The sequence below is a fragment of the Prunus dulcis genome, chromosome 7, assembly GCF_902201215.1.
Source record: "Prunus dulcis chromosome 7, ALMONDv2, whole genome shotgun sequence".
Lineage (NCBI taxonomy): Eukaryota > Viridiplantae > Streptophyta > Magnoliopsida > Rosales > Rosaceae > Prunus > Prunus dulcis.
The window spans coordinates 7266175-7291230 of record NC_047656.1 but is presented as its reverse complement, the minus strand read 5'-3'; the positions used below and the strand labels follow the sequence as shown (position 1 = coordinate 7291230).

The following is a 25056-nucleotide window of genomic DNA, read 5'->3' as shown; positions in this document are numbered from 1 at the left end:
ATATCAATGATCCATAAGATTGTTGCACTCTTTTCCCCTTTGCTTAGGTTTTTGTCCCACTCGGTTTTTCAAGCAAGGTTTTTAATGAGGCAACTATATCATTGTATGGTAGACATCCAAAGGGGAGTGTTGTAAATCTATTGATTGTGAATGACCACCATAATAACACTCATAATACCTACCATAAAACACATCATAATGTCGTTGTAACTAAAGATTGTATTTAGTACATTTATGGGTTGTAATTATGTGCTTGTAACCTACCAATAATGGGTGGTGAATATTTGTCTATCCCCGAAGCCTATAAATAGTATACCTTAAAGATGAATGATATACAAGTTCATAGAACAAATTCTTTGTCTTTCTCTTTCTCTTATTACTCTCTACAATTCACCCTAATTTTATAACACAAATAACTTAATTATTTTTTGTTTTATTTTTTACATATTTTACTAAAAAGGAAAATTGTGAACACCTCATAACCGCGAATGAATTTAGGGTTCAGAATAATGAATTTGGGTCAAATTCAAGAAACCCATCAATTTTTTGTTGTTGCCAAAGTTAGGAAATGGAAAGGGGGAACTCACACACATAGGGATGGCAACGGACAATTCGGGGCCGGGTATGGCAAATACCATCCCTATCCCCACTCCCCCGATAAGAAATTACTAATCATCACTACAAAAGAGGCCACCACCATTAACGTAATCACCAGCAGTTAACCACAACCAGTAACACTAACACTTAGAAAACTGAGTTTTACAATAATGTAAGACTTGATTCAGCTAGCACTAATTTCTCCAAAGTTCGAAGTTACAGTCCCATTAGAAACACAACTTTATGCTTCAGTTGAAAACAAAATGGGCCTTGTACTATCCTAAGAGCATCCCAGCCGAATAGACTTTGGAAATCCGCCCTTGGGTACCAGGAATAAACGGTCTTTCATGGTTAAAAGAGTTCTAGAATATATTATAAACAAAAATTATAACAAAAAGAGTTCTAGAATATATTTTAATTTACTGTTATGAGATATTTACATTCACTAGAGATATCCACACCATGCATATGAGTTCATCAAAGGGACTCGGCAAACTGGGGAGCCTCCAAGTCAAGCTCTTGTCCCATGACACAGTTCATAAGCCAATCACTGCTAAATGTCCATACCCCCTTCTTTACAGCCAACAATACTTCTTCCATGTCTTCTTCGCATGCCACAAAGATTGTTTTTGAAGCTTCATTTACTTTCTCCAATTCACTAATAATCTGAATTTGATCCAACATTAATCAGTGTCGACCGTTATAATATGAAGACACTACTTAGAAATAAAACATTGACTAGCAGCGTTTTAGTTCTGAAAGCCACAATGAAGGAAAATGAACATGGCAAACAGGTATACAAACAAAGTGGGGGCATGTACGTCATTAAAATTCACAAGCTCAATATTGTATACTGGCAACAATATCCCTCCCAATGGCAAATTCGATATTCCTCCCAAAAAGTTTAAGATAGTTTTGAGACTAACAGAGGAGTAAACATTCCAGATTAATATCATTACCATTAACAGTTTATCTCCTGACAGATGGGAGAACAATGATTATATAAAAGTGAAGTATTAAGAAAGAATGTACGAAATTGTTTTCAAGACAAAATGCCAAGAGACATTCTGGTCATCCTTTCTCCCCATATTACCCTCTTATAGATCCCTATCCCTATAATAGATAATAATCAATTTAAGGAATTACAATCTCCAGAATCCACAACCATGTTTATGATAACCAGTAAAGATCAAGCACAGTGAACCTAACACTTGTCACACAACCAGTTCTGAGCAGTTTAATGAAGACGGGGAAAATACGGAAAATGCTATGTTGAAATTGCATCATGCTCAAGCTGGTGTGTCCATGTCCAAATTTGAGAATCTTGAGTTTATATCTTGACACTTTTGTAAAACATGAATTTTTTTAATTTCGTTGCTTCCTCTAGAAACTAATAAAGGTGAAGATAAATATTGAAGCACAAAACACATAGTTAGCAGCGAAAACATTTTCTGGTTGAAATTAATGTTTTCTAAAACACATCCTGCCAGTTTGGTGGTAGGTTTCATTTGCTAAAAATTCATTTTATAAGTATGACATACAAAATGCAAGATGCCATTCCCCTAGACCATTACAATGTTCACATTTAGATTCAGAGTGAGGAACTTACATTTCCTCCAGCAGACCTGACAATGGAAGATAACATCCTAGCAGTGGGTTGAACATGAGCTGCTATGCATACATCGTAGCCTTTAAGCAAGCCTTGGGGACTTGCTTTTGCTCTGAGAACTGCACCTCTTAACTCAGTTTTATATTTGAGCACATATTCTTTATCATCTAATATGTAAGATGATTCATCTGAAAAAAAGAAATCCAACAATGGGAAAAAAAATGCTTAAGGTGTTACTAATACAACCGAACCATAGTCAATTCAACTCACCCACATATCTTCCTTGACGAAAGCTTTCTTTCAACCAGCTGGGAGAAACTATCCAAGCTCTGCACAGCACAGAAAGCTCTATTAAATATATTATAGGACAAACAATACTAGACTTTTCCTAATAAATTAAAGCTATAAGCAGAAATGAGTTGTTCATAATTGGGGCTTACACATGTGTTGTTCATGTAGGCTATAAACAACCTATGTTTGGGGATGATTGAGCTAATACTGTTGATTTTGTATAGCTAAATTATGGCTACTTTTTTTCCGTATAACTAAACTCTGGCTACTGATTGCGCTAAATTAGTTGATTTGATTGAGCATTCACCGACCTTTGTGTTTATTGAGGCTATATAAGGCTACGTATATTACTCAACTGAGGAATGACAAAATATGATGATCGTCTTCTCCCTTTTTTAAATGTTCTTTTCTACATGTTATCAGAGCGATATGCTTCTGAGAGCTACCTAACCCACAGCTATCCTTACCCTACTTTCACCACACAATAAAAAGGAGAAAGGAACAGAAATTTTCTTTATAAAAAAAATTAACGTATCTCTCACTACTGTGTTGTGGATTCCAATCAATCTTAATCGCCACATAAACAAATCCAGTGATCCTAAATACATAACTTCCATAATACATTAACTCCACCAATGAAGTTTGACTGTGATTACACAACCCAACTTGATATAACTGGCATTCTCCCATGTGAAATATTTTTCTGCCATTTTGGTTTAACTAAACATATAAGTTTAGTTTTTTTTATTTTTAAATAAGCTAGAGGATTAGGCAAGATTAGCTCCTCAGTGAATGCCACAGGATGCAAGCATCCACCCTCAATCCCAGAGGAGAGAGGACCTACACTTCGAGGAGCCCCTCATTACAGAATGAGTGTTAATGTAATAGTACTTTTTGAAAGCATAATGTGTGTGGACACAAAGGAAGTCCCCCTTCTATCATAGTACCTATTGAAGATTTGAGGAATATGTTCAGCATATAATTAGTAAAGAAGATCACTTCATAAAGGCTTGTAATTTACATAATTGACTACAAAACCTATGAGATCATCAAATGTAACAGATTTTTGCACTAGCAATGACAGTAGCAGAACAAGAGAGAGAGAGAGAGAGAGAGAGAGATTGACTACTAACCCTGAACAAAGAGCAGTACAAAAATTCAAAGTTGTTCTCACTTTCCCCGTGACAACATGTGTGCTTGTGCTTCCATCAGACGTAATAGCACCACCAAGGTCCTCAATTACCTGTATATAAAACAAATATAAAAATCAACAAAACTCAAAATAATTATATGCAGTGGAGGGGAAAATAATTAAATTTCATTCCAAAATATTGGACCCTAAAACTGAAAAACGATTATCAGTGTAACAAGAAAAAGTAAAGGAAATGCATTAAAATGATCAAAAACAAAAAAGCACAGCCTCCTTATTTATATAACCAACAAACTCATCTTTTCTGGCACATTATATTAGTTTGGAGGATGGGAGATCTTATTCTTTTAGGAATGATCTCCAAGCCGCGCCCATGATCAGGTCACGCATAGGAACAACTGAGCAAGGAGGAAAGGATTACAGTATTGTATCACCTCTAAGATATTAATTGGTCCCCTTTCTAATGTCAAAATAAAATAAATATCTACCAGGTCCATTCAGAAGCCCTAGATTATTCACCCCACTCTTTTTGTATGGTGAGTTCAAAGATAGAGAATCATGATTGAACAAAGACATGCACACACATTATGAATTAAGTTGTTGTGGTAGCAAACTGCAGTCTGCAGATAGAAGACATGATCTTCAACTCAAAAATGGATGCCAAAATAAGAATGAAATTGATATCAATTATTGATATTTGACAAACAGAATTAATAGAATGTATACCTTTGTGAGATTTGCTTTCTTGGTATCATCAGCAATATTCATCAACATGATTTTAAAGAATTCTCTCTGTGTCTGAAATTCCTTCCTGACTAAAGTTTCTGATGTAATATTAACGGGTCCACATTCTTCAGCATTTTTTTCCTTGTAACTACTACCCAAAAGATCTCTAGGAGGATCTGCAACTAAAGGTTTGTCTTTGTAAGAAACAAAGGAGCACCCTCGTAGACAAGAATCACTTCCATCAGTTTCTGAAACTAAACTGAAGTTAGACTCAGATTGGCAGCCAACTTGATGGCTTCCCTTTACTTTCTTTGACTTCAATGATGACATTGAAGCTTCCCAGACCTTTCTCTTTGCACATGAAACTTGTTTGGAGCAAGAACAGTGCCTTACATCAGCATCAACGCCACTAGTGAATACCTCTGCTGCACTGACGAACTTGCTGGAGTCCTCTCTGAAGAGATGAACTGGATCCCTGATACACTGCATTGTTTCCCGACACTGAGAACCTACCAAAAACATAAATCTTTAATACTTGCCATCATAACAGATTGAAGTTGTCTATGCAAGATATATGGGCAACTGAAATGTCAATCGATTAGTGTTTGTAAATGAAAAAATTTTCATTTTGATTAAGAATTTTCATAATGGTTTAATCTACAGTAAGAAAACGTGCATTCATATGATGCATACCCTTTTGTTTATAGGTATATTATATATATATATATATATATATGTATGTATGTATGTATGTATGTATGTATGTATGTATAACGAAACCACTGGAAGTTCAAAGAACTTGAATAAACCCAAAACTACCTACCTTTATCTTCTCTTGGAAGTCCATTTACCAAATTTTCAGGCTGACAATTTTCACTTCTTAAAGACATTTGATTTTCTGTATTCAGAGTAGTGTAATTCCCTTTAGAAAATCCCGGCAGTTGGTTTTCCGAAGCAGTAGATGACTTTCCATTAGGCTTCAATAAAATGCCCAACTTCAAAGATTCTGCAGTATTTGAGGAAACATCCTGGTTAAGATGTAAAACCATGAGGGTTGAACCACCAGGAAAGCATAATGCTCGACGAATGTCAGCTTTAATAGGTATCCTGCGGCATTTACCCTTGGTATCCACCTCTGCTATTGATACAAACCCCTGCAGTTTCGATCAATTTCTAGAAAACTTCAAAATTGAAAATCAAATGAACATAATTTTTAACAGTATTTTAAAAGGAAACAAAAATGAAAAGAAGCAGCATATGGCACTAAATTTCCAGAAAACGTACCCCCATACTGTCAGATGTATATCTTTAAGAAGTTTCCTTCTCTATCTAAATCTTAGATTAATTATGTTGTGCATGCAGGCCGCGTTTATATAAGCAAGAGAGAGAAAGAGAGACAATGAGGAGAGAATTACTTTCTTGTGATACAATATTTCCATCTTCATTCAAACAGAACAAACAAAATAATGATTGCCAAAACCAAGATGAAAGTAGAGTTACTATATCCTGCTCCAATTCTGAGGATCTACATCATGAATTACCTGTTTAAGCCAAAATCCTTCAGAATCCTTGTCTCCCCAACAGAATATTGTACATATACCAACACTTTGAAGTCTCTTTCTCAGCTCCATGAACAAGCAGCTACCAAATCCCTGGAATTACTGATTTTTTTAGTTAACCAGTAAAAGCAATTTCCAAATAATCCCACAAAATTCTTTGTGGTACTAGAGAGTTAATATGGGGGAGGGGAAATATTGAAAGGCACATAAGTAACAACCAAACAAACAATATTCATTCTTAGAAAGGAGCATTTAATCATGTTTATTGGGTGTAAGTTTGTTCTCATTCTTAAGAATCGAAACATATATCTCAGAGGAACAGCATCCCAACACTAAACAAAACTTTAATCAAAAGTAACACAATAAAGAATAAAAAGAACTGCAAAAAAAAAAAAAAAAACATAGGAGATAAAAGACCTTGTGCTGGTAAATTGAACTGACAGCAGCAAGAGGAATCTCAGCATACTGTGTATCAGCAGGAACTATTTGGTAAGTGATTGCAGCTATAACCTGCAAAAATAAAACAGAGGGGAAAGGAAGAAAACAGAAGAACAACAATTATCATTACGGGAAAAAAAAGGCTACTGAATTTCATTCCCATGCAGTAACTCTATTCAAGCCTAAATACAATATAATTTAAAGGGAGCTGATTTTCCCACTCCTCTTTTGTCCACTTACACTCCCTTGTATGTTATAGTAAAAAGTATTTAAAAAAACAAAAGGGAGTGTAAGTGGACGAAAGGGGAGAGAAAATTATCAACATGGACACAAATGTGCAGGGGTAAAAATTCAGTTGACAAAAGCACCAGAAAAAAGAGGACAGCAAGCCTACCTCTTCAGAATCTCCCACGGATTGCGATTTCAAAAGCAAAGTGCAATATTTCCTGAAACAAAATATATATATATATATATAGATGATCAAAAGCCACCTTCATAGATGTCGAGACAAGATGTGAAAACAAAAATAGGCACACAACTAACGAAAGGTTTATAAGAAGTTAGATAATGATACCCATTTGTAACGCATCTTTCTAGAAACATTGATTGCTTTCCAGTATTGGCAGCAAAATTCATTGCAGGAAGTTCCCTAATATACATCTTTAGTACTTCCTACAAGGAAATACCCATATGAGATCATCCTTAGCAGAAACGTAAAGATGTTAGGTCAATAAAACTAACAGATAAAGAGGGCAACTATTTCACATTCACACACACAGAAACAAGGGAAGATTAGCATAACAGAATTACCTGGAGATAAGATTTTTGACAGCTATCGGCATCTTTGGGATTAACAACCACGAACGAAGGATTACCAACTAGAAATGTTTCATATGCCGCAATACTATCATTATTTCTCTCCATCTCTTTCCTCACTGCCATAAACAACAACCCAATAAGCACAATCGACGGTAACTTACTTAAATACGAATGCAAATTTTTTATTTTTTATTTTTTTAAATAAAAGTGTTAAAGATTTGGACTTTGTTTGGTTTTAAAGATAACTGTTGGGAAAGGTGGAAATGGTTGTCGAATAAGTACCTGAGATGCTGATTTTGGCGCTCCTGGAAACGGAGATTTGGAGGGTGTTGGGGTCCGACTGGCAACTGAAATTACCTGCTTCCACTGTGACCTCGCAATTACCTGCGAAGGACAAGCGATTAGGGTCAGCGAATGGAATTGAATTTCTACCGTTAGGGTTTCTTCTGTGAGATTTTCTTTACCGATTGGGATCGGAGAGCGTGTGGAAGACGGTGTTGCGGTCTTTCTTGGCGCCATAAGAAATGAATGTGTGGTTTTTGATTTTGGAAGTGGGAAGAGTGAGAGGGTTAAATAGGCGGGAAAGAAATGAAGACCAACTTTTAAGTGACAATGGGACGGGATGTTTTATTTATACCCCACTAATAAAAGCACTTCTTTTTTTTTTCTTTTGAGAAATTCACTTTCTTCCGTTGATTTTATATATAAACACTAAAATCTATAAATTAAAGAAAAAAAAATCCAAAAATGATCAGTTAACTATTTTTTTTAATTTCAACTACCCCTTTGGTACATGCTGATGCATGTGCCAATTGTTTTTTTTTTTTTTTTAAAGAATTAAGAAAAAGATAACATGGGTAGTTATGTTCCAAAAAAATATGGCTTATTATCTGATTTTGTTTTTAATTTTAATTTTTTAATATAAAGAAATGTAAATTTACAATATTATCCTCATTTAATTAATAATTTTAATTCTAAATGTTTGAATTAATTAGGGGCATTTTCTGGTATTTTAAATGTTTCATCATTCTCTGCCTTTTGCTTTATATATATAGATGATGTGTGAAATACCATTATTATCCTTGCATTATGATTTTTAGAAAGAAAAAAAAAAAGCATTGATGGCAGTGTTTTAATTTTTAGGTTTTTTAAGACTTGTATTGTAATAACCCAAAACAAAATATCTAAAAAGAAAGAAAATATCTAAAAAGTAAGGAAAATATCTTTTAGTAAAAAGACAAGTTTGCTCTCGCATATTTTAATGGGGGAAAATTTAACTTTTTAATCGAGAAATAATTTGGGAATTCCGCTTACGCCATTGCGTAGAGCGCGGCGAAACGAGTTCGTGGACACGGAGTAGACCCGAATCGGAGCTGTAACGAAGAAGATTTGGTCTAAAAACCGCGAAGAGCAAAATGGTAATTTGGTCAAAAAGTCAGATTTTTATCTCATCTCTCTCCTCTCCCCCGTCAGTTTCTCTCTCTTCCTCTCTCTCTCTCCCGTCGCACCCTAGTCGTGCGACCCTTCGACTTCAACAAGACGGCCCGGCCACCACAAGCCGAGCCGATCTCCGCCGCGGGTACCATCGGGTCCGCCTCCCTCTCGCCGTCAAAACCTGACCGACCTCCACCCTTGGGCCGCCCTGAGCTGATCGGAAAACCATGTTTTCCGACGGAGGTTCGTCCGAGTCCACCCGATTTTCCAGCACGAATTTCTCCTTCGTTTCTCCACCAAATCGATCGAGTAAGGTATGGTTTCTCAGCTATTTTTTGTGTTCTAGCTGATGGGTGTATGGGTTTCGATCGATTTTAGCTCTAAAGCGATCAATTGTCGACTTGAATTTTGGCTGAAACTTCGGCCGCCTAAAACTACTGTTTCTGGTCACTTTTTGGGGTGTGTCCAAGAACAAAAGTGACTCCAAATGGGGTGTTTCACCTAGGGTAGGAGTTTGGAGTCTTGGTTCTGAGATTTTTCGGCCACCCGAAATCGCTTTAGACACCCGAATCTGCCCGCGAGTGCTGGGGCGCGTGGGCGAGGGTGGTGAAGTAATTCTGTACAGTTTTGTGACCCTCGTGTCGTCACGAGCACGTAGGATTTCGCGGATCTCAATTCGAAGTCCGTTTGAGCCCCGAACGGATTTTCCATATCGCGCGATCCGTGGGTGCAGTGTCGTCAAATCGTCGGATCGCGCTGAATTTCGGATATGTCGGTCTACATGACCTCAGGATCATGTAGGATTCGACGGATTGCGAATCGGAGTCCCAGATACTCCGGAATCGCAAACCCTGGGGCTAGGGTTTGGATTTTAAGTGATAACGCGATTTTGGCTAATCCGACCGTCCGTTTCGGACCAAATTCACGGAACATGGTTCCTTCTCTATGAGGAACCTTTAGAGAAGCCCAGATTGGCCATCGGAGGCCGTGGACCCGCGGGGTCCCGGGTCGGCCGATCTGACAGCTTATCGCTTAACTAAGCGTCGGGTCTTCCAAAACTGACCTAAGAGTCTAAAAAGCTAATGTGAGCTCAGGAGTAACTGGGATTTGAATGCACGTATTTCTAAGAGCCGGGGGCAGGGTATTTAATTTAATTCTTTTATTCAGCAGTTTATTGATTAATTATTTATGGATAATCAGGCACCAGGGGTCCGGTCGACCCGCAGTTGAGACCTTCGAAGGGTCAAATTAGCTCGGACCATCTGTGAGTGGACTTTCTTTCATGAATTATTTTATATAAATGAGTTATATAAAGAATTTCTATAAATAAGATTTTTATATTGATTTTATATAAATGAGTTTTTATAAATGAGTTTATTTGAATAAATTTCTTTATTTGATCTTGAGTAAGCTTTATGGTGGTTCCGAACATGATTAGTACAGTAATAGTTCTATAAGTCTGTGCTGCTTATTTACTAGTTATAGAAACAGAGTTTGAGGTTGGAATCAGTTGAGACCGCAGCACAACTTGAACTTTACAGTTATTACTCAGATATTTTTCTAAAGGAATTTATTTTAAAACCACCTCGTACCCATTTTCTTTGGTGATTACCCACAGTTGGACCGATGTCTACGGACATCCAGTCCGATTTCAGTTTATGTCAGTGCACTTGACTTTGCCTCACGAGTTACGGGGACGCTCGGACCGTGAGTGCCAGGATTTGCGGCTCGGCAGACTTGGTGTCCCGAGACCTGCCAGGATTGCGGCTCGGCTGACTCTGTGTCCCCAAGACCTGCCAGGATTGCGGATCAGGCTGACTACGGTCCCCTGCATCCTGCCAGAGCGACTCGAGCTGACTTGGTGTCATCGAGGAATCTGCCGGCGGGACAGGCTGATCATAGTCCCCTGATTTCGCCAGTTTGCGGCTCGGGTAGACTGCGTGGCACCCGAGACCTGCCAGGGGAATTGACGGATATGACAGGGGTACAAATATGTGGTATTTTCAAAGGATTTTGAGTTTTCTTTATTTAATTATGATTTTCAGTGATTTTATATCAACTTCTCTGATTTTTTTTCAAGCATTAATACCTTTATATATTTGTTCAGTTTTGCAAGGTTTGAGTACAGAGCTTTTATACAAGTTTGATTTCAATGTTTTATGCAAGCTTTGATTTCAGTGCTTTTGTGTGAAACTTTTCGAGCTTGAATATGATTTATATAGAATGCCTTGAGTTTAGTATGCTTTAAATGGAGAGTACGTATTCAGTTTTATTTAACTATTTTTGCAATGGGGGTTATTATGGTTATAAAGTTGTTTCTAAAGAACCTTATTTATGTCCACTCACATTTTTCAACTTGTTTTTCGCCCCCAGGCCGTAGAAGTGCACGGGATCCACCACCGGGCCATTCAAAGTTTCCGCGTCACCACGTAAGGTAGAGTTTCGTAGAAAACCCTTGAAACCCTGAAAAATTTAGAAAAATGCTCTGATATCTAGTTGAAACTGAGAAACTAGAGTTGAAATTGGTTACTTGAGATATTCTGGCAGTTGGTGTGAATTTATTGATTGTTTAACAGGTGAAAAAATTTTGGGATTGGTCAAAATACAGGGGAGACTCTGCCGAAATTTCGGCAGAAGTCTAAGGAAAATCTGAAAAGAATTTAAGACGAGAAGGGTAAAAAGGTCTTTTGTGCCCGATATTCGCCAGATGTCGGACATGCACAGGATTCGACTCGGATTCCAAAGCGGAAATTGGGTCGGGTCCTGTCATGTATAGTATTTGATCCTTGCAAAAGTCAAATAGGTTTTTTTCCTAAAATTTGAATATTATAGGATTTTTTTTTATAGGGATTTTTGTTAATAAAAAAGTCACTTGAACTTATACCTTAAAGAAAAATTTAAGAGAAATGTCACCTTAAAATTTCAAAATATATGATTTGTCATCTTACTTTAACACAATCCAATTTTTCATCCATTTTAAAGGGTGTTTTAGTTTTTCCATTTTTAAGGATAAAAAAAGAGAGAAAAAAGAGACCTCTCTCTCCCTTCTCCCCCACCCCCAAAACACATCGCACCGGTGAGATTTTTTTTTTTAATACACTTTTTCAAATAAATGAATTTTCTATTTTTAAAATACCCTTGAATACCCTTAAAATGGATGGAAAATTAGATGGTGTTAAAGTAAGATGGCGAATCATGGATTTTGAAAAATTAAGGTGACATTTCTCTTAAATTTTTCTTTAGAGTAACAAATTGAAACTGAGGTATAAGTTTAGTTGACATTTCTACAAAAATCCTTTTTTTATATTTTGAGCCCTATTTATAAGCTTAGATGTGAAAACCCTTTCATAATTCAACCAAAAAACCCTATAATCATGTACAAATTATTAAACATCAGTGAATAAATCTACACATGCTACCATACATTTTCTTTTTCCAAACAACAGTCTTGTCTTAAAGTGGAACAGTGCCACCATCTCCAAAAAGGACTTAGATTTTCCTCATTCCGCCGAGGTTTTGTAATAAAAATTGAAAAAAAGGTAACACTCAAATTTAGATTTTTCTCTTTCATATATAATTACTCATCTATACAAGGGATTACAATTTTCCTCACAAGTTAGGGACTTCTCGAGGTTTTGATATTCTAATGAGTTGGGTATGGGGAAATTTGGGGGTAGGGTGGAATGGTATTTTAATCCCCAACTCAAACCTATCTCATTTAGAATATATATAATGGAGCGGGGTGTTTCTTTTGAATCAAAGTAGGTCGCGACTGTTGTATTTTAGTCGGTCGGGGGGCTTGCTCCGCTTCCTCGTCTTGCTTCTGGCAAAGCTTCTACTTTGCTTGCTTCTCTCGCGCTTGCTTGTGCAAAGGCTTAAAGTCCTTTTGCTAGGTCCAAAAGCTTCCGTCAAACCGCGGTACTGCCTACTTTAGTTACTCCTTATTGTGATCCCTCACTCTGGGCTAAGAGAGTCTCTTAAGTGCTAGGGGCATTCGTTTCCCCAACAAAGGCAAGTGATGGGGAATCGCCGATTTCAATTTTACATGTATGATGAGGATGGAGGGAAAAAAATTAATGGAAATAGGGATGGAAACGACATACCTAGTCCCGATTCGAATTTCGACAACAAAACTTTGTTTCATAAATATAAACAATGGATAGGTAATTATAGAGTGTGGAATAATTTTGGGAGTTGGATATGATTCATATTAATTAATATTAACATTTTGACCACTGAATTTTTTTTTTTTTTACCATTAGATTTTACTCATACTAAATATAAGTCGTCAAATTGGAGGTAACTGTTGGGTTTTCATTCTTTTAAAAAATAAAAATAAAAGCTTAATTACTTTTTAAAATTATAGCCATATCTCACATTACTCCTGGAAATCAAAATGACCTACATTATCCCATTAACTAAAATTTGGTGATTCACATTATCATGTCGTTAAGTCCGTTAAAATATTATTAAAAACAATTATATGAAATAAGTGGGACCATTTTTTAGCTGAAATGAATGCTACATGTGAAAAAAAATGATGATAATAAATTTTCTCTCTTTTTATCGGATCCTCCCCAGGAACTGCATGTGGCAACCATCACCACCCCAACCCCACCCCGCATAGTCCACACCTCTTGAATTGCCATTGAAACCTACAAACAAAAATTTAGAACGAAAATTTAATCATAACTTGACCAAGATCGATTCGAAGCACATTTGGCACAAACAGAGGTGACACAGCAAATTTGGCTCAACACCAACCATGTTATTACATCATTGGTATTTGGTATGATCTCCTTCTATATAGTAAACTGGTGAGGTGACACAGCAAATAATATACGTTTGTAGCTAGTAATTAGTAAGTAACTAGCACATGTACATCCATGAGTGGCACGTGTGTTCCGCTCAGAATCCTCAAAACACACACTGCAATCTAACGTGGCAACTCATATCCATGCAAAACGCCACATTCCTCCACGTGCCTGAGTGCCTCTCCCCCCAAACACCACAGCCCTCCACTTTTAACCACCGTCACCTTCAAACCACTAATTTTTCAACTCTCTTTGATATTTTGGTTTCAAACAAAACACCGAACAACACCGAATATATAACATTCTGCGAGCACGGATTTTCGTTGTCACCATGGCCCCATGGGAAGTCCTTGACCTAGTTTGTCACCATCTTGACCCCAAATCCCTAGCCGTAGCCTCATGTGTGTGCAAGTCATGGCTCATTTCCATGTCCTCTGATCACCTTTGGAAGCCAATTTGCACATCCAATTTCCCTTCTCTCTCTACCCTCAAAATCACAAACCCTACCGTCCCCTACCGCCGCCTCTATGTCATTGGCTGCTCCGCTGCCAAACGCCGCCGACAAACGCCCCCGAAACCCCGCCTTCTTCTGGACAACCTCATCTTCACAATCAACATCTTCCGCCACAACAATTCATCATCAAACAGTTTCTGCACTCTCGCAAAACCCGGAAATGAGCTAACCCTCGATCCCAATGGCATCTTCAAGTTCGACATCGATGTTGATAACTACGATGTGTTTGAGGCATTGGAAGATGAGGAGGTGGTGAGAGTGACGTGGAACGTGGTGTTGGAAGGGTGGAGGGGTGTTTTTGGGATGATGGAAAATTGTAAAGGTAAAGGAGGGGTGGAGGGTTGGTTTTCGGAGGAGCTTCCTTCTCCGGGGTGTTGTTGCCGTTTGAGTGCGGTTGCTTGTAGTGGGATTGTGGCGGATTTGAAGTTGGGGTTTTGTGATGGAAGGAGGAAGGTGAAGAAAGTGAGTGTGGGGATTTTATGTGTTGTAAATTGGAGATACGTGAGCGTTGATGATGCTCTGAGATACTTGCAACATTTTCTTCTACCTTGTGCTGTATGAACTAATTACATCATCTTTTATTTTTATTTTTAATGTAATTTGTAGTTTGGCCTACAAGCTGTTTATTGGGTGTTTGGTGCCCAGAAAAACAAATCGGAACTGATATATACAAGCAAGGACTATGGCTCAAATTCCTTTTTTTTTTTTGGGGGTGCTTTTGAAACCCAGGAGAAGGTCAACCTGGGTCCTGCCATACAGATACAGTCCAAACAAAACGTATTAGATTGACCTATATCTTTAATAAGATCATTTCCAGTCAATAAATTAATAATTGTGTTTTATTATATTTAAAAATGTGTCATTAACATGTTTGTTTGTGTGTGTGTGTGTAAAAGATAATATGCCTAACTTACCTAAGGCATGGGACAAACTTAAGGACATGGCTTGGTGCAAAAGAGGTACCTTGCTGGCTGGGACAAAACATGGCTTAGAGCTTGACCAAAAACAAAGACATGGCTTAGAGCTATATGATGTTTCACCACATTTTGTTTTTCTTACAACTTCCTTTTTATTTTTGTTTCAACAACTTTGTGCGTGTAAGTATTGTTTTAAGGCAGGACCAACAACGAAGTAACATTTTCTTCTGGCAAAATGCAGGACCACGTTATAGAATGAGGACACACCAAAAGCAAGAAAAGTTTAGCACCATTCCAAGGAGGACTAACGCAAAGACATCCAAGTCATTTCTAAAAACTTTCAAGACAATCCAAAATTCCGTCCAAAATACCCATCAACGTAAGAGACACATGTTTATTCCGTTAAAAATATTGAATGTAAATCTGAATGTGTCCTTAAATTGTAATAAAAATCAAACTACAAGGTCAACTTACTAGTTTTCTTAACGTAAGTATGAATGTGTCCTTCAATTGCAATAAAGGGTCAACTTACAGTTTTGAAACTACATGTATTAAAGTAAAAATTTCATCATGCTACAAAAACGAAAATTGAATTTTTGTCAAAAAACAAAAAAAAACAAAAACAAAATGTCCCTAAAATCTATAGACACGAGTGTATAAAAATCTTTATTTAGTCTGCAACCACGTTCAAGCCTGATCCATTGAAGTGCGCATCCCTGACCTATTTCAGGCCCAGAAACACACAAGCACGAACTCGAATGGCCGACCCGACCCGACCCGAACTCTCTACCCGCCCTTTGCCATCCAAAGCGTAGGCACACAACTTGGTCTTCTTCTTCCCACTCTCTCCTTCCCTTGAACAAAATGACAACTTTGTTATCTATAGTAACTCTTCCTTCAACAGCAAAGCTGAGCTTGAAGCTTCTCAACAATGGCAACATACACGAAAACCCAATTCCGAAAGCTCACCTTTCAGCAGGTAAACGCACTCCACTTCTCCATTTTCATTCACTTTTCTTTTCTTTAGCTAGAACTGCAACCGCATTCAAATAACACTGTTTTTTGGTTTCTTAGGCTTTAATTTAGACAAAAACAAACATGGCAACAAAGTTTCATTTATAAATTTTGCTGTAAACAACCAACAAAACATAGAGACAGCCCAGAAAGTTCATGGGAAGATTACACGAAGAAAAGGTGGTGGAATTGGAAACCCATTTTTGAGTGAAGGAAGAGATGAGGATGAGAGAAATGGGCCATTTTGCCCTGGCTGTGGGGTCTTTATGCAAGATAAGGACCCAAACCTTCCTGGGTATTATCAGAAAAGGAAGCTTACTGTATCAGAATTGTCAGATGGCGAGGAGGGTGTTGAGGATGAATTTGAAGAGTTTGATGATGAAGAAGAAGAAGAAGAAGAGGAATTTTTTGATGGAATTGAGGGTAAGTATGAAGAAAGTGATGAAGAAGAAAGTGAATTGGAAATGGGGGATGAGTTTGACTGGGATTCAGATGACTTGGAAGGTAAGTTGTTGGGGAAGGAAGAAAATGATTTGGATTTGGATGGTTTTTCTCCGGCAGGGGTTGGGTACGGTAACATTAAGGAGGAAACTATAGAGAAAATGAAGAAGAAGAAGATTCCTAAAGCAGAAAAGAAGAGAATGGCTAGAGAGGCGCAGAAAGAGAAAGAAGAGGTTACAGTGTGTGCGCGATGTCATTCGTTAAGAAATTATGGGCAGGTGAAGAATCAAGCAGCTGAAAATTTAATGCCTGATTTTGATTTTGATAGGTTGATTGCTACCCGGTTAATTAAACCTGCTGCAAGTGCCAATCCTGTCGTGGTTATGGTTGTTGATTGTGTTGATTTTGATGGGTCATTCCCTAAACGGGCTGCAAAGTCATTGTTTGCAGCATTAAGAGGAACTGAAAATGATCCTAGGCTTAAAAAAAGACTGCCAAAGCTTGTCCTTGTGGCCACAAAGGTTGATCTCCTCCCATCACAAGTATCACCTGCTAGATTGGATAAATGGGTCCGCCATCGTGCTAAGGCTGGAGGGGGACCTAAGCTAAGTGGGGTTTATATGGTTAGTTCTCATAAGGATTTGGGTGTCAGGAATTTGTTGTCCTTCCTCAAAGAATTGGCTGGTCCTCGAGGGAATGTATGGGTTATTGGGGCTCAAAATGCAGGCAAGTCTACTCTAATAAATGCATTGGCAAAGAAAGAAGGTGCAAAGGTTACAAAGCTCACTGAAGCACCAGTTCCTGGGACAACACTGGGGATCCTGAGAGTTGGGGGGATTTTGTCGGCTAAGGCAAAGTTGTTTGACACTCCAGGACTTCTACATCCCTATTTGGTGTCCATGAGATTGAATAGGGATGAACAGAAAATGGTTGAAATACGGAAGGAGCTTCGTCCTCGGACTTATAGGATAAAGGCAAGTTAGTTGTTACCATTTTGTTTTATTTTTGGACCATTTTTTCTTTAAATATGTTTGTAGTTGTTATGTGCATTCATCAGTATTTTATCCTTATGCACATTTGACTAAAGCTAGTAGAACACTAATTCTTGAGACTTCTTGTTGAAATCCTAATAATTGATCATATTAATAACATATGAACATTTTCAATAACCTCTTGATCATAGCTCCCCACTGTTCCGCCCTAATCAAAAGACATGTAAACTTGACCGCTTCTGTAAGCAATTAATCCTTCTTCTGGTTTCTTATTTTACGTTGCAGGTTATGAATGATTTGTGAAGTTTAAGTTGAATTGTTGTACTGGATTTATCTTAGATGTTATGTCTATGAACATGCTTTTTCAGTGGCAAAAGAGGCTTTCTAAAATTCAGTAGATTTTAGATTATTTTGTTTACTTGATATGGCAGGAACACGTAGCTTTATTCTATAATGAAGCAAGGAGTGAACATCAGATTAATAGTTTGGGTGTTTTTTACTATTATGTCTAGTGTTTCCAGTTTTCATAGTTTTTGTTTCAATTGCTTTAAGTTGTTAAGAGGCTTTTTGGTGAGAAAGACGTTTATGGTTTTTATTTTTAATTAAATACAGGGAAAGACAAATAACTGCACAATAAAATGATTCAGGAATAAAATGCAAAAACCATGACAACTCTAGTTTCTTTAACGTATTCTCCTTCATATCTTCCTCACATCCTATCTCCATCCCTCATTTCTTCCTCGCAGCGCACCTCCCTCCCTCCTTTCACCATTAGGTTTTCCCACTATCTCTTTAACCTAGCAAGGAAGAGAAAGACTAAAAACGAAAATCATAAGCATTATCAAGCAGGCCCCAAAGTTATCAATTCAATATTCTATTTAGATTCTACTTTAAAATTTTAAAATGAGAAGAAAGTCCTTACATGTATATACTATTTGCCGATGCATGAGCACGGACTAGTAAATTTTGAAGGGGAGGGGTTGACTCAACCTAAGTGCTATGGGATTTAAAAATTCATATGTTTGATATCTGCAGGCAGGGCAAACCATACATGTCGGTGGTTTAGTGAGACTAGACCTTATTCAAGCTTCTGTGGAAACAATTTATTTAACTGTTTGGGCTTCGCCAAATATTTCTTTACATATGGGGAAGATAGAAAATGCTGATGAGACATGGAGGAAACATGGTGGTGTTAGGTTGCAGGTAGTTCTTTATCCCAGTTAGATACATCTTCGCCATTATTATGCATTTTATAGCATAGCTAGCTCAATGCAATTTAATTTTGGATCTAAAAACTCATAAGGATATTATAGTCCTGACATATGCAGGTAATATAAAATGATTGTTACTGAAATCTCATCTAGAAAATTGTCTTTTATAGCACCAATGGATTCATCATTTGAAACTTAGTAAGCAGTAAGAACTTAGTCATTAACACAGAAAAGGCCCACCAAATGTTTGACCGGATTCTTTGGAATCTGTGAGGGGGTGTAGCTTTATAGTGCTCTGAATCCACTGAAGATTCCAGCTTACCCTATAGTCACGAAGGACGAAACCTCTCCTAGAATATGTAATGTTGACAATGAATCTGATTGATTTGTTGGAAATTTTCCACTGCTTTGCAATTTAAGACAAAATGGGCTCCTCAAGCATACTGATGCATCACCAAACAGAAGTACAATAGGAAATATTATAGAAAAGTTAGATGCTCAAACATAACGAAGAGACAATAAGTCTATAGGTGGGATCCTCAAGCTCCAGCATACTTTTCATCCAGCACAACCATATTTTGTGTCCAGGACTAGTCTATAAGTGAACCTAAATGCTCAAACATAACGAAGAGAAAATGTTTTCAGTTGTCTGCCTGACTGTTTTGAAGTAGCGTTGAGATTGCAGCATAATTTGGAGCAGAAGAGACCTGCAATACCTATTTGCAGTTTGTTTTGAAATGGTTTTTCTTGTAACATAGTATCATTTTTATGATCTACTGTAGCAAATGTTGTCTTGAAAGGTTCTTGTGTCTGCATTTGTGACATGCTTTGCACTAAAGTAAGCTATGTTAATGTTTGATTAGTCTTCAAACTCAAAGGCACTTTACTATCATGGAAAGGTCAAATGAACGGTAGCATCCTTGGCATCCTTCCAATTGATTGATAATCATTATTATATATGTAATTTTTTTGGTTACTCAAATTGATAACCATCAATTGAAGGACACCGTTAGTACTATGTTCAATTGCCCCCAATCTTCATTAATTAGTTTCTTTTCCCCTTTGAATATTTCAAGAAATAACATGAAGGGGCTCCTTTGGTTAAGTGTACTTTTTACTGACCGTACACGGCTTATACTTTTGCAGCCTCCAATTGGTGCCGACCGTGCTTTTGAGATGGGCACATGGGAAGAGAGGGAAATCAAAGTGTCCGGAGCAAGTTGGGATGTAAATAGCGTTGATATTGCAATAGCTGGTTTAGGTTGGTTTTCTATAGGTCTCAAAGGGGAAGCAACCTTGGCATTGTGGGCATATGATGGCATTGAAATCACTTTGAGAGAACCACTAGTTCTTGATCGAGCACGATCTCTTGAGAGACCTGGGTTTTGGCTACCGAAGGCAATATCCGAGGCCATTGGAAACCAAAGCAAACTTGAAGCTCAAAGGAAAAAGCTCGAAATGGAGAGTACAGATTTCCTTTCAGAGGCGTCCATTTGAAGAGAAGATAAGCATGCTTGCTCTGCATCATTTGCCGCTGGAAACATGGTCAATCTTGTAGCTCTGAGAAGCGAGTCGCAGTTTAAAGGAACAGTTCCTCTAGTTTAATCGAAGGAAAAATGATTGTATGCTGACATTGTTTTGAGTAAACCTTAGCGTTAAGTATGTTGGTGGGATTATATAAATCATGAATACTGTTTCCTGGTTTAGGATTTTTATTTTTTTATTTTTTTTTTATTTATTTTTTTTTTAATTTTTGCCAAAGAAGAACTCATTGATAACAATTAAGAGGATACAACCATGTCATCGTTTACAATTAATTCCAGCCAGAAGGGAACCTCTTCAATCCAAGTTACCATAGTATTACAATTAAGAGCATGCTTTGCTAGAAAATGAGCTACTTGGTTACCCCTTCTTGGACTAAAAGAGATAATAACATCTTCAAAGTGTTGCAGACTCCTCTTAATATCATCAATAAGATGCCCATCTTATGCCCATGACTCTTCCTCGTCCTTCTTTACATCATTTACCACCCCTTGTGAATCAGATTCAATTAAAATGGAAGAAAAACCAGCATCCCGAGCAAATTTCATCTCGAAAAGAAACGTCATGATCTCCGCATGTTTAGATGAGGTGGCACTGGCAAGAGGAAGGGCCATAGCCACCATCACTTCCCCTTTGTCATTTCTAACAACAGTGTCAATTCCACCCACACCTGTTTCGGGAATAAAAGCAGGATCAACATTCAGTTTATATTTACCAGCTGGAGGAGGAGACCATTTGGTTGCTTCTCTACAATTAAATTAGGTTCCCCTTTTACAAGACTTCCATATTCACCAGCCAAGTGATGAGCTCTGTTAAAAATCACATCTTGTGCACAAGAACGACCTTCAATAACAGCTTTATTTCTGTTTTGCCATAAACTCCAGCAGATATATAAAAACAATCGCATTTCATACTTCGAAAGATACATAGTGGCAATTTCAAACAAATCCCCATAGTTGGAAAAGTTTAGCCCTGTGAAAACCTCCCTGAACAACACTTTTTTCCAAACTTTTTGGGCATTAGGATAACTCCACAAAGCATGAATTACACTCTCAGAATTCACATTACATATGGGGCAAGAGTCCTCAGAAATTATTTTCCTTTTCAACAGATTAGATCTGCAAGGAAAATAATTCTTAATAGCTCTCCAATTAAAATATAAGATTTTTTGTGGTACCTCTTGGGACCAAACTTTCCTCCAGAAAGCATTTTGAACTCTTGGTTCCGAAGAAGATCCAACAGCCCCATTGCAATCCTTTTTCTTTGACATCTTCAGCATATATCCACTTTTCACATAATAAATTCCATTAGTAGTATAATGCCACATCCATCGATCTTTGTGATAATTAACACTCAAAGGGATAAATGTAATAGTCTTAACGTCTTCCTCATGAAAACACAAATTTAGTAAATCAACATTCCAATTCCCAATAGGAAAAATAAAATCACTTACTTTAGTTTCTTCTGAGATGATTGGTTGAAGGGGGTGCAAATTATACTGAATCATTCTTTTAAGCCAAGATTTTAGATGACCTAAGGAAGTTGGCGATGACTGAATTGCTTCTTTTAGGATAAGATTTTCCCAAACTAATGTAGAAGGGGAATATGATTGGTGTTTCTTATTTTTATTTTTTTTAATTTGAGAGAAATTAAATTAAACGTAGCACAATTTGTTGAGGGATGAAAACAAAATTTGATGAAAAAAATTTATTTGGTGGAGCATGATGAACAAATTATGGGTCTAATTACAGAATTAAAATGCTTAATTAAACTGAAAAAATGCTAGTAAAAACCGTTGTCCAAAAACCCATTAGCGGGAAACTCCTAAACATGTTAAAACTTAAAAGTTGCTCAAGCTTGCTAAATAAGCTTAACAATTGCCAAAACTTAAATATGATACACATCAAGAAATATAAAATTTTCTCTTTTTACTTCTGCTGTTAAACTTTTTTTTTTTTTTTTTTTACAAGTTTCGTACCCAAAGGGTATTTTTGGTAAACTGAACAGAAAGCGCATCGGAATGAACAAGGATGGAAGCAAGCAAGTGTTTCAACCTTGCTCTATACAGAAAAATTACAGAGAGCGGAAAAACTACAAATTACTTAGGTTTTGCCATTGGCTAAACTACGAAAGAAGCCACTACAAGCTAGCTGCTTTCAACGGGGCTGCTGGATGAAGCGGGGGCTGCATTTCGGGCTCACATGCTTGGCAGGCTTCTCAGCATACCTCCTTGGCTCCACTGGGGAACGTTTGTCTTCCAGTGATTTCAAATTCTTCAAGACCGCAGTACTTGTTTCCAACCCTGTTGTTCCAAAAGAAAATTTGAGTCCAACAGTCTAACAGCATTTCGGAAACTGCATCAAATTTTTACATCCCAATTGCCAATAATCTACATTCTCTTGGAGTAGTTGTTCATACCATTTTTACTTTCAGTCTGAGACAATTGAAGGAACTCCTCAAACTGCGCTTCTAAACTGGAGAAGTCCTCACCAGCATCGAGATCAAAGGTCTCTGGAAGCAAATCTGCAACATTGTCAACGTCACCCTGGGCATTATCATAAAAGCCATCCTCACCCTGTTGACTGAGCCAGTAGTCGTGGTACCATGTGGAAGTGGTAACCAGTTGCCACCATTCAGGGGAGAAATCCTCCACCTGCTTAAGAGCAGCTGGGATAAAGAGTGGGGCATTCGGGTTCAACGTTGATCTTCCTGAAACCAGTGCCATCTTTGGCCACAGCGCAATTCAACTGCAAAGGGAAAATGCAGTAAATGAGATACTAAATCTTCTCTTAGGCTTCGCATTTCCATGTTCCATACAAGTACATGTCAAATTGAAGACAGCAAATGCAATTCATAAGATCAACCTGTTTCTGGGCAATGCACTTGTTTGCATACTCAATTATTAAAAATCTCCAACACCACCATGGTTTAAATCCAGATCAGCCTTGCGAAACTGATGGCTTAAACCATTATGGTGTCCCTTTGAAAATCATTAGAATTGTTGATTTTATATAAATCTAATATATTTCCCACCAAAAGTTTTGAAAATCTAGAAACACTGACTAGAATCTAAACATTTCTATATCAAATGGATAATTACATAAACCAAAAAGCTCATCCAATTACAAATTTTTTTTTAAAATATTTAATCTTTAAAATTAAATACGAAAAAGTTCTCCAAAGATCATAGTCATCAAAAGCTGTAGATCAAATAAATTAAAAAATCCGACTTTCAAATCTTCAATTTCCTTCACCAATTTTGTGCTTTCTGAACAACCAAACACAACCAGATCTACCAATCAGAAAAGGTAAAGACAAACCAAACCCTTATACAGCTAAATCATTCACTCAACAGCATCTTTTACATAATCACTTGAACCTTCTGGCCTTAATTTCGTTCCGCCACCAAAACCTAGTTTTCTATCGTTCAAGATTCCATGTTTCGTTTTCTCAGCAACCAAACACGAAGTAAAAGCATGTTCGTAAACCAAGAGATCCATTAATTAACAAAAAAGCAAGCGATAAAAGTTATCGAGAAGAAAACTGGAGAACTTGTTTTCATTACCTCTGCGAAGCTTTGAGCGAAGAAGAAGAAAATATCTGCGTGCGAAATTTGAGGTGAAGGGATTGACCCAAGAAATACGTGTGAGAGCGAGAGAGAGGGGGAGGGCGGTTTATATAGAGACGGAAATCCCAGCCTCTGTGGTTGGGAGTTACGAACCTAAGGTTCGGGTGTACCGAGCCAGCCCACTGGTTTGTACTGTACGGACTGCTGATTTTGGAGCCGCTACAACTGTTTTCAGCCGTTGATCGCCTGATTGTTGTCACACGGTAACTAGCTGTTGTTCATTGACTTTGACTGGATGGGTCAGGACTCAGGACCGATACGACCACGCCACTTTGCCACAAAATCCATCGTGCAAAATGTGAGCCCCATTTTTGTTTTGTTGCCTGCGCCAATACGGTATTCCAAATCATGTTTAGTACCAAGTTAATAAAATTTGAAGGTTTTCTACTCATGTTTTTTTTTTTTTTTTTTGGTTGAAGTACTCATTTACCATTTTAAACATGTCATTTTTGTTTAAAGTCGACCAATATCCCTCTTATATTCTTATGTTGAACATCAACGTTATATTTTATGTAAATTTTGTAAAAAAATATTACGTTTGAGACATGTGATCAATATAAATAGTCGTTAATGAGAGTATACAGATAAGTTTGTTCTTAAGAAGTGGATTATGCGCCTCACATGTGATCAATTTTGGCGCAGAATTAGACTAAATTGATGTCCAACATGATAGTTTATGCGCGTCATAAGAGGATAGGATGACATTGATTGAATTGAAAGAATCGAGACGAAAATTATGTGATTGAAATAGTACATGGATTACTCATCATTAAAAGGCAAATTAAAATATATCTTTAATTTAAATCATTAACTTTAGGAATTTCAAGTTGTTATTTAGATTAGGGGAGCGATAATTTAGTTTAGTGATATTTGGTTAATTTTGTTCTCATAGAAAATTATAAATTAATAATTTAAACTTGACTCAATAAGGAAAAACCAAATTTAGGGAACCATAATTTATGTAAAATGAAAACCAGAAATTTAGTTGGGTAAGAATTTTGTTCTGCTAAATTTATTGATTATTACATGGTACTTCAAATTGCCCTAAAAACATAAAATGATAAGAATTGAAGAGCCCATACCAAATCCTTTAGAGATGCTCTTACTTGTTTTCTCTTGTTTTTGTTTTTCTTATCAAAACAATTTGCAAATATGCCTATATTTTTAGTACCTCCATGTTTATTTTTTTCAAACAAACAAAACTGTACAAATAAGGGCCTTGAGGGATCTTTATAAAATACCTATCAAATTGCAGTCTATGTAAAACTTCTTCATGAAAATGACCTAGCCAAATATAAGGATTCGTATAAGTATGTCCATATTTTGCAAGGATATCACTCACTAATTTATTTCTCGATAA

At 37.1% G+C, this 25056-nt stretch overlaps 4 protein-coding genes across 6 annotated transcripts; 2 read left to right on the top strand and 2 right to left on the bottom strand.

Annotated features, from left to right (window-relative positions):
• Positions 1-997: 997 nt before the first annotated feature.
• On the bottom strand, positions 998-7761 carry LOC117634906. 2 transcript variants are annotated; one of them, XM_034369183.1, is made up of 13 exons: positions 7654-7761; positions 7472-7573; positions 7181-7305; positions 6945-7042; positions 6765-6816; positions 6350-6442; positions 5915-6025; positions 5197-5527; positions 4374-4882; positions 3631-3740; positions 2477-2535; positions 2207-2394; positions 998-1263 (listed from the first exon to the last, which is right to left on the bottom strand). In XM_034369183.1, exons 1-13 carry the CDS (start codon positions 7706-7708, stop codon positions 1075-1077), a joined length of 2022 nt encoding a protein of 673 aa, XP_034225074.1. In that variant the 5' UTR covers positions 7709-7761; the 3' UTR covers positions 998-1074. The 2 variants fall into 2 exon arrangements, with proteins under 2 accessions (XP_034225074.1, XP_034225075.1); XM_034369184.1 differs by having other exon boundaries at positions 2207-2325.
• A 5939-nt stretch (positions 7762-13700) lies between these two features.
• On the top strand, positions 13701-14643 carry LOC117635583 (probable F-box protein At5g04010). The gene has a single exon (XM_034369891.1). It carries the CDS (start codon positions 13769-13771, stop codon positions 14510-14512), a length of 744 nt encoding a protein of 247 aa, XP_034225782.1. The 5' UTR covers positions 13701-13768; the 3' UTR covers positions 14513-14643.
• A 931-nt stretch (positions 14644-15574) lies between these two features.
• Positions 15575-20249, top strand: LOC117636120 (GTP-binding protein BRASSINAZOLE INSENSITIVE PALE GREEN 2, chloroplastic). 2 transcript variants are annotated; one of them, XM_034370585.1, is made up of 4 exons: positions 15733-15847; positions 15943-17297; positions 18351-18518; positions 19673-20249. In XM_034370585.1, exons 1-4 carry the CDS (start codon positions 15733-15735, stop codon positions 20021-20023), a joined length of 1989 nt encoding a protein of 662 aa, XP_034226476.1. In that variant the 3' UTR covers positions 20024-20249. The 2 variants fall into 2 exon arrangements, with proteins under 2 accessions (XP_034226477.1, XP_034226476.1); XM_034370586.1 differs by lacking the exon at positions 18351-18518 and having other exon boundaries at positions 15575-15847.
• Positions 20250-21976: 1727 nt separating this feature from the next.
• On the bottom strand, positions 21977-23718 carry LOC117635572 (protein EARLY RESPONSIVE TO DEHYDRATION 15). Its single transcript, XM_034369875.1, has 3 exons — positions 23634-23718; positions 22487-22815; positions 21977-22370 (listed from the first exon to the last, which is right to left on the bottom strand). The coding sequence occupies exons 2-3, from the start codon at positions 22791-22793 to the stop codon at positions 22225-22227; spliced, it is 453 nt and encodes a 150-aa protein (XP_034225766.1). The 5' UTR covers positions 22794-22815; positions 23634-23718; the 3' UTR covers positions 21977-22224.
• Positions 23719-25056: the final 1338 nt, after the last annotated feature.